This window comes from Labrus mixtus, chromosome 14 (assembly GCF_963584025.1).
Source record: "Labrus mixtus chromosome 14, fLabMix1.1, whole genome shotgun sequence".
In the NCBI taxonomy this organism is placed as follows: domain Eukaryota; kingdom Metazoa; phylum Chordata; class Actinopteri; order Labriformes; family Labridae; genus Labrus; species Labrus mixtus.
Genome location: NC_083625.1, coordinates 13,606,691 through 13,622,767, shown reverse-complemented (window position 1 = coordinate 13,622,767; position 16,077 = coordinate 13,606,691). Strand labels below are relative to the sequence as shown.

Below are 16,077 nucleotides of genomic sequence, written 5' to 3'. Positions count from 1 at the left end.
GGCAAGTAAATAAATTATTTTCCACCACATTACAAAGAGGTGCAAATACCAGAAAAGTAAGGCACAGTGAAGGAGTCAGAGACACATTTGGAAAGTTTAAGTCACTCAGTGTTGGAAAAGTCTGTGTCCTGGTGATTAACAGGCAGAGCAGACAGACAGGCAGGCAGAACGACCTGGTGTTGATGAATGACAATGATAAGTCATGGTTGCAGAGGCGGTCGATGGAGAGATGACAGCAGACTCACACTAGATTAAACCTCTGGCCCCAACTGTCAATGGCAGTCAATACATCCCCACCCAGCAGAGCGTCAACACACGCACGCACTTATGCATGCACGCGTGCATTCACTTGAATGTGGATGCCCACAGCAGCTACACTTATCTCCAAACAGATGCTTGCACTCATTGCATAACAATAACACTCATTGCTCTCTATATTGCATTCTACAATGTGAAACACATATTAGGGGACTTATGTGTGCAGATCTCTAAAAACAAAGTTTTAAAAATATGAAATATCTTGCAGTATAGCAGTATTTATCTATAAAGGTGGGATTTAAAAAGTAAAGTCAACATTGTTCTGCTTGTTTCTAATTATTTTAGGCTTGAATTAACTCCTACAAAAATGACAGGATAGAGCTCAACATGTCATATGGCCCTGTGGTTATTTTAATTTACACACAGTATGTGCTGTTTAGTTGTACTGACCATCACCAGCTACTTTGGTGCTGTGTCATTCCTTATTACAACCAGCAGAAGTCATTTTTTTTATAGCCTCAACACATCTGTCACTTAACAGTCACTTTATCTCTCCTCTTAATGCAGATGACTCTTTGCCCATACCATCGAACCCATTTTGAGTTTTATTAATGTGTTTTTTTCTAATTCTTATTTGTGTAAAATAGAAACTTCTTCAGTTAAAGGCTCAGAAAAAAGCCTAAAAACCTTAAATAAGTCTGGGTGTCACTTCATCAAAACTTCATTGTTGTGTCCCTTGGAGTGAGGGAAGATGTTGATCATGTATGAAGTGAGCCAGTCAAACTGACATCCACACAGCCACAAGGAATCATGCCTGTCTTCATGAAGCTCACCACATCTGCTGACCATCGTCTAATCCTTAATAAACTCAAGTAGCTCCACCTGTCCACTTTGTTGTCATTCATTTTTAATAATGGTCATCTCAGCTGTGTAGGCAGTATAAGCCTTATCACACCCTGCTTCGATTCTTATGGTGGCTGGGTATATGAGAAAAACTTTATTTAAAGAAAGGAATGGAAGTTAAAAGATCTCATATATGATGAAAACCATAACTAAGAGATGTCCTGACTCTCAATTTGAAAAGCTTTCAAGAGATTGCCAACTACACAATGAACTATTATTAAGTAAGTTACCGATCATTATCTTTCATATTTCTGTGTAAACAGTCATTAAAGCCACTGAGAGTTATAAGCACTAAGAGTGCGTCACGCTGATCAAATGGAGAGTCATTGCTCGAGTGTTTCATCAGCAATGTCGGTGAGGTATTACTGTCAAGGTTAAGAATGAGAGATGTGGGCACAAAAAGGTCAAACCGTGTTCTACTTTCCATCATGTACTTGTTTTAGTGCGTATAACAGCGGTGCCCCCTCTGCCCCCATAAGCCTGATAACCATAAGAAGCAGAGAATTAAAGGATGGATGAAAGGATTAATGAGAAACAAGACTACATGCATTGTAAAGGTTTGCACAAAATCTCCTGATACACCTTTTTGTTGGCTGGCAGGATTGGCCCTTATTGGATAGAACAAGAAAACAGAGACAGGATATGTGGGGAGAGAGAACGAGCAAAGACACACACCAAACAGCGTCAAAATTGGGAGTTGAACCCGTGACCAGTGAGACAAGGACTGGGGCCTCTGTACATGGGGTGTCTACTCTACTAACTAAACTGGTGTCCACTAACACATCTCTTATTTATCAAAAAATGGAGACTAAATATATCAAAAATGTGTAATCTGACCACCTTTAGGGGTCTCTGTAATTGACAAAAACTTAACTTAAGAGAAGGGCTACGCAATCATGAAAGTCTCACGACCCAAATACTAAGCCCCCCGAGGTGCAAATGATCCTATCTGCTGCTGAACTTGTGACTTTTTAGTATGGATGGACAGTTAGAAAACAGATACAATTCTATAATTACATGGAGAGGGACTAATTATTCTGTGTCGTTGGAATCCTGTATTAATCTTTGCAGGATGACTCTTTCTGTGAAACTGGACGTTAGCTTTCAAATCGACTCATAGCCATGACCTTAGCCCTAGCCCTACCCGTTTCCTTTCTCATCCTTTCACTTCTTTCCTTTTGAACAAAGTAATGAAGGAAATACTTCAGTGATGAACCACCTGTGTAAATATCGTTAAAAGAGCCTTTTTACCTTACAGTACATTGAAGTCAAAGAGAAGTGAATGGAAGGAATTCAGTCACATAAGAAAATATGAGATCCTCTTGGACATTTAAACATTAATAGATACAGTCAAAGGTGAGGAGAATACAATAAACTAATATGAAAGGGATACAGGAACCAATGCCTAAGGACTGGATACAGAGTAAGTATTACTGTATGTGTGTTTCCATGCCTATAGCCTAAGGCAGGAATCTGAAATCTAGCTTGCGCTCCACCCTCTCTCTTTCTCATTTTTCTCTATTTCATGGTCTTAATCATTTAGTGCAAGCTACAAAACTTTGTTTTGTGGTCTAGGAGCCATATGAGAAGGATCATTTCAGCAAGAATACACTGAAATGATTGTAGTGACTGCTGGGATTAGGTTAATCCATCTTCAAGACAGCTGAGTGTTTTTTGAAAGTAAAATTTCTTCCTCCTGACCCAACACACCACACCTGTCAGGTGCTGGTGGAAAAAAATAACAATTTTTTACACGCAATTTGATCCAACAAACCTTAAAACACTCTCTGTTTAAACCTGATACTTTAAACCAGAGCATGATGGGACGGGGGAGAGTAAGGCAAGATGAAACTAGAAGAGGAGGAGGAAGATGAGGTGGAGTTGGGGGAGAATGCATGAAAGAGAGGAGGAGTGAGGGAGGAGCTGAAAGAAAAGAGTTCAGTTGAGGACGCTGTCCTCAAAGCACCCCACTGTGTCTACAAAAATAAAGTCTGCTCACACATGCAAACATGCATTCTTGCACATATTGTATGCATTCCAACACACTAATTCATAGCATACAAATGCAGACAGTCTGATGAATGTCTGAGGGAGAAACCGAGAAGAAGCTTTTGAATAGAAGGAAAGTAGGACGGCGAGAAATAAAAATCTGTAAATAATAAGTTGGTGATGATTTGTCCTTTTATCATCTCACCCATGAACACATTATAACAGAGGTTGGTATTAAACCAGCTGATTTGGCATCCTCAACTGCCACGCTCACTCCTCCTTTCGACTAATATATCCTTCAACACTATTTCCTCTCCAGTTGGCCTCATATTGAGCCATTTCCTGGTGACGTTGCCAGAGACACATTCATTTCCTTGAGTTCCTTCCCCCTGTCAGCTTAGCCTTCTAAAGTCTGTGCTACTGGCGATCAAAGACAACAGCTCGATGTCCTGTAGGACAGCAGAAGAGACTGGGTTGGGCTAAAATACACATGTGGCAGCTAGAGAAGGGCCTGTTTACAAAAAGAATACAGAAGAAGCTAAATGCACAAGAACTACAGATAGCTGGACTTAACAGGCCTGACATATCTCAACTAGATTAAACCTAGAGTATGCTGAGAAGAGCCCCCATGCAAAGTCTTTATTTTCTTTTTGTCAGAGCAAACCTCAAAACACAGAAGTTTAACTAGGTGGTACTCAGTCATTTGAATCGCCAGGCTTCTAATCTCCATGCATGAAAACACAGCATGCAGCAGCTCAGTAACATACTGTGTGCCACTCACAACACAAGGCGGCACAGTCAGAGGCTGAGTTACATGAGTGTAATGTGGTGGAGGTTGACGCAGTGGGTGCACTTGTTTCTCAGCAGGTGAACTTCCTGTTTGTAAAAGCAAGTCATGACCTCATTAATGGAATGAATCATTCATGTTCTCATTTTTGCAAATGGAGTTCAGGCCAGAATGCTGAGACAACCTCCTCATACTGGTGTGTATAGAGAGAGGTAAAAAGGAGGCAAAGAAAGCCTGTTTCCAGTAAAAACAAAAAACCTCTTTAATCAATTTATAAAACATATTTATACTGATGTGCAATCTGTGCACTTCATGTACAAACTGTGGCCCTTTATTCAGAACTGTAGGAGTTATTTTTAATCCAACTGGGTCTCAGAATAGCTCTTAGCAGTATCTTTATGTGGGAGGCCTCAGTGGGAATTGAACAACCTTGAACGGCAGCAGAGTCTGTTTAATGTTCTGCAGGCCGCACTCACATTTTAGAGGCAAATGAAACGACTCAAAAGGGAAACACTTACTTGCAGCTTTGATGAAGCTCCTCTGGTACTGGTACGTCATGAGAGGTGCAGGCAGCACTCTAGAAACACACAAGACAATAGACGACAGGTTTGAGAATGGAGTGAAAACTTGAGGGTTGGCTGCTCCGCTACAACCAATACATGTGGACAGTTCTGGATGATCACTCGTCTAACTATGTTCTCCTTCTCGTCTTTTTGCTGTCACGCCAGCTTGCACAGTCATACATCAGCTTATAAGAGCTGCCTGTGGAGTGTAATTGCTCCTACTGCTTCTCAATGAGGCCTGACTTGATGTGTTCATGCTGTTAATGTGGTGTGTGTGTGAGTGTGTGCGTATAACTGTCCATTTGTATGCTAATGAGTGCATGTTTGTGTAAGTGCATGTGTACCTATGTGTGTGGGTGTTGTGTATATTGTCGAATTATTCAGGAACAACAGACTGAGCACAGCTTGAACACCACTTTCCCTCAATGCGTTTTCATACTTTTCTGCTCCCACTTAACCCCCGAATCCTGATCCTGTTACAAAATGTTTAGATGCTGTTAAGGAAGTCTTTTCAAAACAACTGAAAAAGAAACACAACATAGTTTGAAACTTTGTGAAAATAAAGTAGAGCACAGCTTGGTTTCTTCAGGCCCTAAAGAGGTAAATACAGATGTTTGATGACCAGCACAAATACAGAAAATAATGTGTGAATGAACCGGCATATTAACCAATTTAGTGATTTGAGTTTAGGCTAGAAAAATGTTCTCTATAAAAGATGCAGAGATTGAAAGAACTATCATACATACTTAGTACTGAGAGGAAAAAGAGCAAACAAGTGCTGCAATTTCAAAATAAAAGGAATAATTTAGAGTCGACATAACTCTTAATCAGCTGAGTTTTCTAGTTCGACATGTATACCATATATGTTCAACAGTGTAAGTCTTTCCACACAAACCTGAGATAGTGCTTTATAGCACTCGTAATAGTCTTGATCTCCCACTCTGTGTTTTCCAGTTCCACGTCTGCACATGTCTTGGGATCTGATGGGTGAAAACATAAAGATTAAATAACAAAAACAGAAGAGGGACAGTATTTTTATTTACTCAGACATGACTTAACATGTGTGTTTCTTCGCTCACCCATAGCAAGGCCCAGTAGTTTTTGCACTCTGGAGCTGACGCCAACGATTCTGTACAAGCCCTGCTCATTGATACCTGGTGGGACAGAGAGGAGAGACCCGTTTTTACTCGTCTAATGTTATTGTTTTTCTAAACTTCAAAACAATCCTATGCAAATGATGTAATGGAAATACAGGCAGGTTCAGGGTTTTAAAGATCTAAGTAACCAGAGATGGCGTTAATGTTATTTTGGTTGTTACCCCTTAGTGCTTATGTAATGTTTAAAAAGTTTATTCTGTGTTTATTGTCCATGACAAAACAAGTTTTAACAGCTGGCACGTTACATTCTCATCAAACTGTTTTTTTTTTGGTTAACCTATCTGCGCTTTTAGTTTTCCATTTTGATGTCGGCCTTCAGGCTTTTTTTTTGTCATCGCTCAGTTTTTCTTGTTTTCAGGGTTTTTCTCTTTAAATTTATGAGTAAGGTTTGATGGGATTTGTTAAATGTTTTTCTTTTAGTTATTTGAGGATCTAATATAGTAAATGATAACAATCCAGGTTGTAGTTTTTTTTTAAAAGATGATTTTTAAAATATATTTAAAGATTTTTACTTAGCAGACATTTCTTGTGGGCAAAGTTGAGGGCAACACTGAGCTTTCCTGTAACTACAAACTATTTCAGTTTACCCTCATGTCAGTGGGCTTACATGTTGCAAAATGTAAAAGTGGATACCAAGCAGTGGGTACCAAAGAGTGTAACATAATGGATGCTCTTAATGCAGCAGATAAAAGGAAGGGACTGGTATAACTACGTGGATCTTTACTGTTACATTAATATTTTAGAAACATCTCTTTAAAGAACCTCAAGATGGAGAAGAGGACAAAAAAATAGGAGATGGAGGGTTTAATTCCAGCTCTGACACGTCTATATTTTTAACACACACAAAAAATCCATCAACAGCTTCTCTACTCTCATTCTTGAGATGAATGTAGATTATATTTCCACCATACATGTATCATTCATGTAATGTATTTTTCCTTTAGTTTTCCAGGGAGTCTTTCTGAATTCATTTTTTATTAGAAAGAAAAAAAGTGCATGCTATATTTAACCACATTCAGTTGAACATTCTGTTGCTAGTAGCAACCACTACTTACACCGTGGTATAGCATCTTCAGACATCTTTACATCTGTCACTCTTGTCTGATCTATGCCCAAGAAAAAAACTGAAGAGCATCTTTTATCTACACCTCATACACTCTTCTGGGAGCCTTTTTTCTTATTTATAGTTTTTTTTTTTTTTTGGATTTCTAAATGATTTACTCCTACCATCAGCTTACTGCTGATCAAACTTATTTTTACAGTCTATGGATCAAGCTAGCTGCTACACTAGAAGTATGCTAATGGGCTCCTAATGCAACAAGTAAACTCAAGTGATAGTAATGTACAGATGGAAGTATATTTTAAATCCAGTAATGGTGGCAGAAAGAAGCAGGAAATCAACAGAACAAAACAAATTCACTATAAATCTAAGTCGTCATTTTACCTCGAGTGTCCACCGCATAGATGAATTTTTTCATGACGTTGAACCCAATCACATCGAGCTGGGCCACTGATGGAGAGGGAGTCGGACAGAGTCAGTGTGAAGTATGACAGTAAATATGATTAAAATCTGATTGATAACTTGAATGATGTCTCTGGCCAAAACAAAATGGTCAGAGTATTCTGGATTTTGTTTTTAATAAAGCAGTATAATTAAAAACAACACAAACCTTTCTACAACAAAGAGTCAAATTGTGTCAAATAATTATGTAATACAAAGAAAGCCACTTACTGCCTTCAGCCTGGTTGTCTTTGTTTAAATTGTATACCTGTGAATAAAAAAAGAAATAAACAAACTGTCCACACATGTACGCTCTGTGTCAGTGGTTTTTGGCCCTTTAAATAAAGCATTTCCCTTCTCCATCCATCATTTTGTGTCCCTCCATATTAATCTCAGGACTCCTTAGACATATCCTGACCCCCTGCTTTGGAACCATTGCTTCATGTTAAAAGGTAAAATGATGCAATGAGTGTACAGACAGCATATCCATCAGACCCATGCTACAAAAATGATCTTTAATGAGGAACATATTGTTATGCTATGTGGACATGTTTCCCTCTCCCTCTCTTCTAAGAACAAAACCCGTAACCTTGGTTACCTACCGGTTCTCTCCCATCCATGGCCTCCATCCACAGCCTGCGGTCCTCTTCTGACAGAGCCTGCATGGTGATGACTCCCGACCTTCAGACACACACAAAGACACATGCACACAGACACATACACACAGACACACACACAGAGCACATTTGATTATCCAATATAATGATCACCCTTAAACATTGTCAGTGAAATGTTCACAGAAAAACTTGCAATATTGTGGCAAAGATGAAAACATGTATGTATGAAAATATGCCTTCAAAACACAAAAACACCTTTTGCCACATCAAACAGAGCTTCTTGACAGAAGAATTTTCATTTATTTTCACATCCAATTTTGCATTTACTGGATTCAAAGTGCCTGCTGTCACTCTTCAGATAAACACAGTTGTGTAAGAAGGATCTCTGCATACAAATCTCAAAGTTATGCAAAGTTATTAATTTTTTAGTTGTCAGATATTTGACAAGTGTATTGTAATCAACAGATTTATCTCCACAAAAAGATTAAATAAGGACAAAAAACAGATTTATTTGACTTAGAAACTAGGAATCAGACACACACACGCCTATCCTATACACTGCTCACCTTCAGCTGTCAACTCAGCTGCACTACAGCCTCCTGCACACACACACACAAGCCACACACACACACACACACACACACACACACACACACACACACACACACACACACACACACACACACACACACACACACTGTCCTTCAACCATGAAACACCAGCCGACATAAATTCAAACACTACCAAACGCACAAAGACACATTCAAAGCATCACGCACCAACAATGATGTGAGCTGAGGCCTTGACTTAAATGACTAAACAGGGAAAGTGGAAAGAAGAGGATGAGATGATGACAGGTTGAGTTGATTTGATGGGGGGCAGATTGAAGTTGAGGACGAGGCAGCAGGGTGGGGAGGGGTAGAAAAGGGAGAGGCGGAGGAGGGGAGGAGGGAAGTGTTGGGGGGGGGGGGGGGGGGAAGCCTGTGAGTAACAACTGTGTGCTGTGTTCAAATCAAAATCATCACAGCGCCCCCATGTGTCTGTTCACTGTTTTACACCTATCAAATACTGAACTGTAACTTTACTGGTAAAAACTTCAATCGACTTTAAATCACATGTTGCTTCCATGGTTTCTACAGCTAAGTCAGAAACATAAACCAGTTTTTCATGAGGCACTATGCAAACTGTTTTTGTGTGAAATGTTTGTGTGAGGTGGATCAAAGGATGATTTTGAGAAAAGTCCAGTATTAAAATAGGAGATCTGCAGTATGTAAATTCCCACACTGACTGACCTGTCGACAGCCTCCACATCAAAACAAAACCTCTTCTCTATCGAGTCCGTCTTCCTCCTTGTGCACGACTTCAGGGTGAAGCTCTCTTCGTCTCCCTGACACAGAGAGAAAAATTATAACAGTAATCATTGGAATGTGTTTATTAACAGCAAGTGTGGGGGGGCAAAATGTGATGCCAAACAACTGGTTATTTTATGTTTTAACACTAAATAGGACAAAAAGAATCCCCAATGAACCAACAGCAAAGTACTTACCTCAGCATGGATGACATTTGAGGTGATGTCAACAAAAAAGTTTTTCCAATAAGTTTCATTTGTAATTGTAAACACACTGCGCTAGAAGAACTAGCTAACATAAATTGATTTCAAATAGATAATGTAAACAAATAACTTTTATTTTACGTTATGACCCTGCAGTTTTATGAGCACCTGGAAGAATTTGTCAGGTTTTTATTCACAAACTGAAAAGCATCACACGCTGTTCCTAACACAGTGAGCACGTTAGCTTAAGATGCATTAACAATCTAACAAAAAAATATCTATTATACCTTTCTATCTGTTATATACAAATCATTTAAAGTATTGTCTTACTTAGGTCTCATGTCACACCCATCCTTGTGTATTTGCTCTAGCTTCCTATTCATTTTAGAATCCAGTTTGAAAATCCTGTTTTTGTGTTTAGAGCCTTGCATGGTCAAGCTCCTGCTTACATCACAGAGCTACTGAATCCATAGAACATCAGCGGGACCCTGAGGTCCTCTGATCAGGGTCTGCTAGGCCCATTTGAACCTCACACCAGACTTAAAACAAACGCAGACTGGGCCTTTAAGGTTGCAGCTCCTAAACTTTGGAAATGTCTTCCTCCTGAACTGAGAGCTGTGAACTCTGTGGACATTTTAAAAAAAAACATTTAAAGACCCATCTGCTGAGACTTGCCTTTCTTTGATCTGTCTGCTTTTATGTAACTGTCTGTTTTTAATGTCTGTTTTCTAATCTTTTATTGTGAAACACTTTGTGACGTCTACTCTTGAAAGGTGCTACATAAATAATCTTTACTTACAACTTAATTTTATGAGGCTAGAGTCACTTTTTAAATTTTTTATATCTATTTATGTAATTTTATATCTTTTTTCCACCATTTGTTCATATTCACTCTTCATTCTGAGCAACCCAAGCATATAGAATTTGATTGCAATAAACAATAAAAAAGCCCATGTTTAGTCCATCTTGACCCTTTGATTCACTATAATTTGTTATTTCATCTACGTTGTGTTAAAAATGCTTTCTGTTATGTTCACTGTTTCCACTTTATCTTCAGTTAAAAACTCACTCAAACCGCTCCAACATCCTTTAGAGAACAAGCAAGAACTTGCATCAGCTCTTGGTTCTTTAGTGCGTAGGTGGAGAAGGTGATAACAGATAACACTTTGAGAAAATAGTCGGAGTCATCCTTCTTACTCACAACACTGCACTCTCATCTATTGAGGTTGCTGTTGAGGGAGAAGTGGTTATTAATCACTCTCTGTATGAGCGTGTCGGAGTGTGAAATGGTACCACGCGTGAAAAACGCTCCTGCACTTTTATTTTGAAGGATTGACGCAAAACTTGACATTTTCTGTAGATGATTTATAACAGCTGAACAGCTTTCTGCTCTTAATACGTACATGTAGCTTCCTGGAAAGTACTAATAGGCATTTTTGTTATGTATTTGGGAATAATATAAATACTCCCCTTACACACAATGAGATCTTGTTGAGCTCTGCGGGGAGGCGAGTGTGTTAATGAGATTTGGAGAGCAGGGTGGAAACCGAGTGCAAATCATAAAAGGTTGAAGTCATACAAAGTTGTGTTTGTCTCTCTTAATGTACGTGTGTGTGCATATATGTGTGTAGAACCTTTGTCTGCATTTGTTTCTGTTGCTAAAAAAGCCTCTTGTTCTGTTTCATACAAACATATAGATAGCTATACAGAAAGATAGCATATATGCTCATGGACATTGTCAGTGTATGTATCGAAAGGGCTAAGACTACTCACCATTTTCCCTCCAGACTTAGGGTCAAACAGAACCATGGTGACCCTCTTGGGCTCACGGTGGTACGTGCAGTAGTACTTCACCCAAGTTGATACAAATGAGCCTTAGGGTGAGAGAGAAAGACGTGTAAGTCAAGTCAGGAAACAGAGAGAGAGGGTTAAAAACAACAACAAAAAAAACACAGGAAATGAGAGGAGAGAGGTCATGGACGAATAAAGACAGAGAAAGGGAGAAGGGTTAAAGCAAGAAAAAAAATGTTGAGTCTTAATCATGTCTGCTTTAGAGCTAGAGAGAGATATGTTGCCATGGTAACAGCATGCGGTCAAAGCTGCTGTCAACATCTCAAACGGATCAAAGTTGGCTTCACTAGGCTCAGGGTTCAGAACAGTCCCCCACCCCCCTGCACTGACACTTTGTGTGTAAATAAGTGTGTGCGATCCAACCAGACTTCATGTCATCAACATGCTTGCACCATTGGATATATTAGGATATAAAAATTAACAATGCTTCTCCAGCTGTTGTACAAAGTGAAACTGACTCCCCCTCCCAACATCAGGGGCTGACATATTGCACATTTGGAGACTGACTCTGCACAGTGGGGATCGGTTGGTGGAGCTGCAGGATTGACGTCCCGTCCACTCTCATGATCGACAACACTTATTTAACTTCCAGATAAATCAGAACACATACAGTAAAGTACACAACACAGATCTTTGTGTCTGTTTGAAGAATACACGGGCAGAAACGGAAAGTTCAATGTCAGTGTCAATCATAGGTCACATCCCTTTATATATACGTTAGCATGGAGGAGGTGGAGTTTATGACCTATACTGCAGCCAGTCAGCAGGGGGTGCTCAAAATGTTTTAGCTTCACTTTTGGGAGCCGTCATGTTGCCCATCTTTTTATACAGTCTACGGCTTATTCTGTCTAAATACACACCACACAAAAAAAGAATACACACACACACATATACCGACATACTCATTTATGTTTCAATAGCAGAAAAGTGCCTTCATTGTGACATATTAATACACACAGACAACAGGGCAGTTACTCACGCTTCTCCTGTACAAACAGGTATCCCTCCATGGTGTGCTGGCTCACGCTCTTGTGTTCGTGTGGATTCTCTTTCATCTTCCTCATCAGAATCTCCACCTCGGACCGTGTGCTCTCAAAACGGTTCCTCGTCTGTCAACAAAGGAAGAGAGGAGCACACGCCTTTTTTTTTGTCTGATGCTTTTTTAGCTTAACTTGCAACATCAAATATGTTATTATTAAAAGTTATTCAGTAGAGAAACTTGAGATACTTAACAAATGTGACAAATATGAGGATTTTGTGTGTCCCTAGGATTAGCACAATTTCAAAAGAGTCTTCGGAAAAGTAAAGGTGTGATCATAGAAATAATTTCACCTGCAGTATTTTTAAAATTTGGAGACCTTATTTTTTCTGACATTAATTTTCTTCTACAATGTTCACCTGTGTTAATTGGCTTGACACTGACCATTAAGATGTTCTTGGAATTTTAAAGTGAAATACTGAAGGGCTTATAATAATTATTATTTGCATTCAAATTCCTAACAGTGAGGCCATTTCAAATCTGCACCTGTAACTGGAAAACATTTGTTTTTAAACAGGCACTGATGGACAAAAGCAACATATCAGCAAATCTGAAAAAAAAATGGATGTTTTCCTTCTTTTAATCTTTATTTTCTTTAATAATTTCTTTATCATTTCATGAATGTATATTTATGTTCAGTCCTCTATAGTCTGACCTTGTTTTTTATTTGTGTGCGAGTGCATTTGTGACCTTACATTTTGTATGCTGATGGTGAGATCCGTCTTGAAGTGGTTGAAGTCCTTTGCCAACTCATAGCCGTGGTGATAATAGGTGAACAGGCCTTGGAGGAAGGCCAGCAGCTGAGGTTGGGGAAGAAGAAAAAAAACAGACAGAAGGTGAAGCAGATGAAGGAAAGGGAGAGAAAGTAGAAAGGATAAGAGGGCAGGTGAGGCAGATGTGGAATAAGTGAAGATATATACGATGAGACAAAGACACAAAGGACAAGTGGAAAAATAAAAGAATGTGAATGTGAGGGTTAGGGTAGAGGGTTCGGACAAAGAGAGAAATAAAGTGCAGAAGGAATATAAAGTGGAAAGAAAACACAGGTGGCCTTTTAAGAGGGGGAAGTTCAGGTGGTGGTGGAAGTAGAGGAGACAAAACAAGTTGGAGAAGAGGTGGAAAAGTGGACAAACTGTACATATTCCATTTAGCAAATTCAAAGAATAAACTTTTTTGATGGAGAAACGAAGACCAAATATATTTCATGAGTATCCTAAGATTTTTGGTTTAATGCAACAATTTCTCTTTATTTCCTCAGAGACTATCACTGAGGTGTCGGGGAGCAAGGCACAGAATCCCTTAAACTGCCGTTTCTCCACATTACAACACAGTGACAGTAGAGAGAAGACTGTGTCGGATATGTCAAAGTGAGTAGCTGTTATTAAGGCTAGAAATAAAAGAAAGGATGTACGCACAGCTTATTCATGGGATAAGAAAGAATTGAAAAGAAGAGATGTGTAGTCTTACCGGCTCCACAAAGTCAAACATCTTCCTCTCTTGGACCTCCTGCACCTTGAAGACATATTCCAGGGAAACCTCGTAGAAATGCTGCCGGACGTTGTCTACCTGGTTGTCGGCCTATAACAAGGAAGGAAATTAAAGAGAGACACTTTGATTCACTTCCAAATATTCTAAGAGGGGATGGTGATGCTTGTTGACTCTTATAGCTGGGTGTGTGGTACCACTGATGGAGGGACACGTGTTCAGTCAACCCCTGCTCAATGGTTAAGGGACATAGCGTCCTGTTTAAACCTGAAAAAGATATGTTACTCTGTTTCTCGCCTTAAACAAAAAGTTAAGATGAGGGGGGTAAGGCCCGACCAATGCAGGATTTTTGAGGTCTATATGATATCGATATTAGGAAGAGAAAAACATCTCATAACGATATCTCGGCTGAATATCTTTGTTTGATCTATCTTCGATCTGTAGAGATAGATAGTTCTACATTTTATACCGTTATATTTTATTGCGTTGATCCCTCTAATCACTCATATGAAATACTTGTGGAAAAGATATACAAAGATATATAATGAAGACAAGACACTCAACTGGAAAGTAACTGAGTCTGTACGTGCATCATCACTTGACACTGTGATAATACTTGTTGTAATCCACATAGCACACTCTGCTGGTGACAGCTAGAAAGAGAACTGCTAATGTAAGACAGTGATACTCAAATGAAATGCTATTTGACTGGTGAATAAATCTAGTAATACCCAGCATATATATGCGATCAAATCAGCCGATACTGATAGACACTTGATTTGCTGATATCGGCTGATATTATCGGCTGGCTGATTAATCGGTCAGGCTCTAGAGTGGAGGGTCATTCCTTCATGTCAAACTAAAGAAGCACGGTTCTCCTTTACTTTATAACATATATACTTTTTATCTTTGTATATCTGTCTGACATGCAATCCAAACAAGTGTTTTATTTAATTATTTGGACTGCTTTCTTTTCAACACCCATTTATTATTTTACTACTTTTTCAATCTCTTCTTGCTACTCAATTTAAAACCCCACATTGAGCACCTGCCCGGGTTGAAGTATTGGATAAGTGGATAAGAAAACATTTCTGGCTGTTAAGTGGGGATACACAGGATGATCTGGGACTTGGGAATGCACATGCTCTGTTTCTTTATTTACATTATGCAGGCTCTCACTGTAAAAATATTGCCTAGGAAAATAAATGTTTAGACAGACAGTTGGGGGGCAGAAGACAGCCATGAACATATAATCTCAGACACATCGTACCTCATGGAGATGTGACTCTTTCTTCCTCGCTGAAAGGCTGAGGTGCTTCTCCAGCACCGCACAATACTTCTCGGTCTCTTTGTCATACTTTTTCCTTGCTTCCTGTAAGAGAAAGAAGAAGAAAAGCATCAAGCATGATCCAAACTCTTTTTCTAATTCCCATCACATTCAATATGGTCACTAAAAAAAAGTTAATATTATATCTTTCGCATAAAATGTGCTACTCTTCAGGGAGTCAAGAATAGAATTGTTCCTTTGAGGAAGAACAGCTGCTTTTTAAACAACAGACTGTTTCCCATCATCATAGATAACTGACATATGAGATGGACAGATAGATTGATGATAAACCAGGGACAGATAGAGCAGGGTGTGTGTTTCTTTAACTTTGCTGGACTGAAACACACAGAGAAAAACTGGAAAGTGTCCATAAAGATCAAGAGACACAAAAGAAAAGTGCCAGATGTTTCTTTCATGACTCTTTTCTAATGATTGTGCAGTCATTATCACTCACTTTAGGACTACAAACCCATAATCAAACTAAAGCCAGTATTAAAAGGAAGATACATATACCATTGAAGAGAAGTGAACACATAAACAGAGGAGAGGCAGATCAGGGTGGGTCTCACACAGCTCGAGGGGCCCCAGGGTGTTATTACTGTCCCGGTCTCATCATGTTATTCTATTTCTTTATCCGAAACACATTTCTTTATCCCAACATGACGAGGCTGGAGCTTCTGAAATCGCCTCATACACATTGGAAATATAATCCACAGATAAACACCGCCTAATTTAACTGATGGGGTTGGACAATGGGATTATTTGATATTTACTCTGTAAATAAACCTTTTAATTAACCAGGCATTTTATTCAGATTTTTATTTTTTTCAAGGGAAGAAATTAAAAAAAAGTAAGCCAGTTCGACAAAATTGAAATATATGACAGCAATTATCAAGCACAATGGAAAAAGGCTCATCTCAAATATGCAGGCTGTATACAGGCAATTAAAATAAGGGGATCATTATTGTTCATAGTTAATATTGAATCATGTCACTATAATAAAAAAAAACATTACAGTATATTAAATAATACAATCAGTGAATGACTG

At 38.9% G+C, this 16,077-nt stretch overlaps 1 protein-coding gene across 1 annotated transcript in view; it reads right to left on the bottom strand.

Moving 5' to 3' along the window:
* Positions 1 to 16,077, bottom strand: part of LOC132988064 (rho GTPase-activating protein 26-like) — an 82,496-nt gene that overhangs the window by 22,388 nt on the left and 44,031 nt on the right. The window contains exons 5-16 of the mRNA XM_061055179.1: positions 14,973 to 15,074; positions 13,685 to 13,795; positions 12,913 to 13,017; positions 12,158 to 12,287; positions 11,101 to 11,201; positions 9,068 to 9,162; positions 7,761 to 7,839; positions 7,390 to 7,426; positions 7,102 to 7,167; positions 5,580 to 5,654; positions 5,396 to 5,480; positions 4,456 to 4,514 (exon numbers count right to left, since the gene is read on the bottom strand). Coding sequence (XP_060911162.1) covers positions 4,456 to 4,514; positions 5,396 to 5,480; positions 5,580 to 5,654; positions 7,102 to 7,167; positions 7,390 to 7,426; positions 7,761 to 7,839; positions 9,068 to 9,162; positions 11,101 to 11,201; positions 12,158 to 12,287; positions 12,913 to 13,017; positions 13,685 to 13,795; positions 14,973 to 15,074 — 1,045 coding nt within the window. The remainder of the gene's footprint in view (positions 1 to 4,455; positions 4,515 to 5,395; positions 5,481 to 5,579; positions 5,655 to 7,101; positions 7,168 to 7,389; positions 7,427 to 7,760; positions 7,840 to 9,067; positions 9,163 to 11,100; positions 11,202 to 12,157; positions 12,288 to 12,912; positions 13,018 to 13,684; positions 13,796 to 14,972; positions 15,075 to 16,077) is intronic.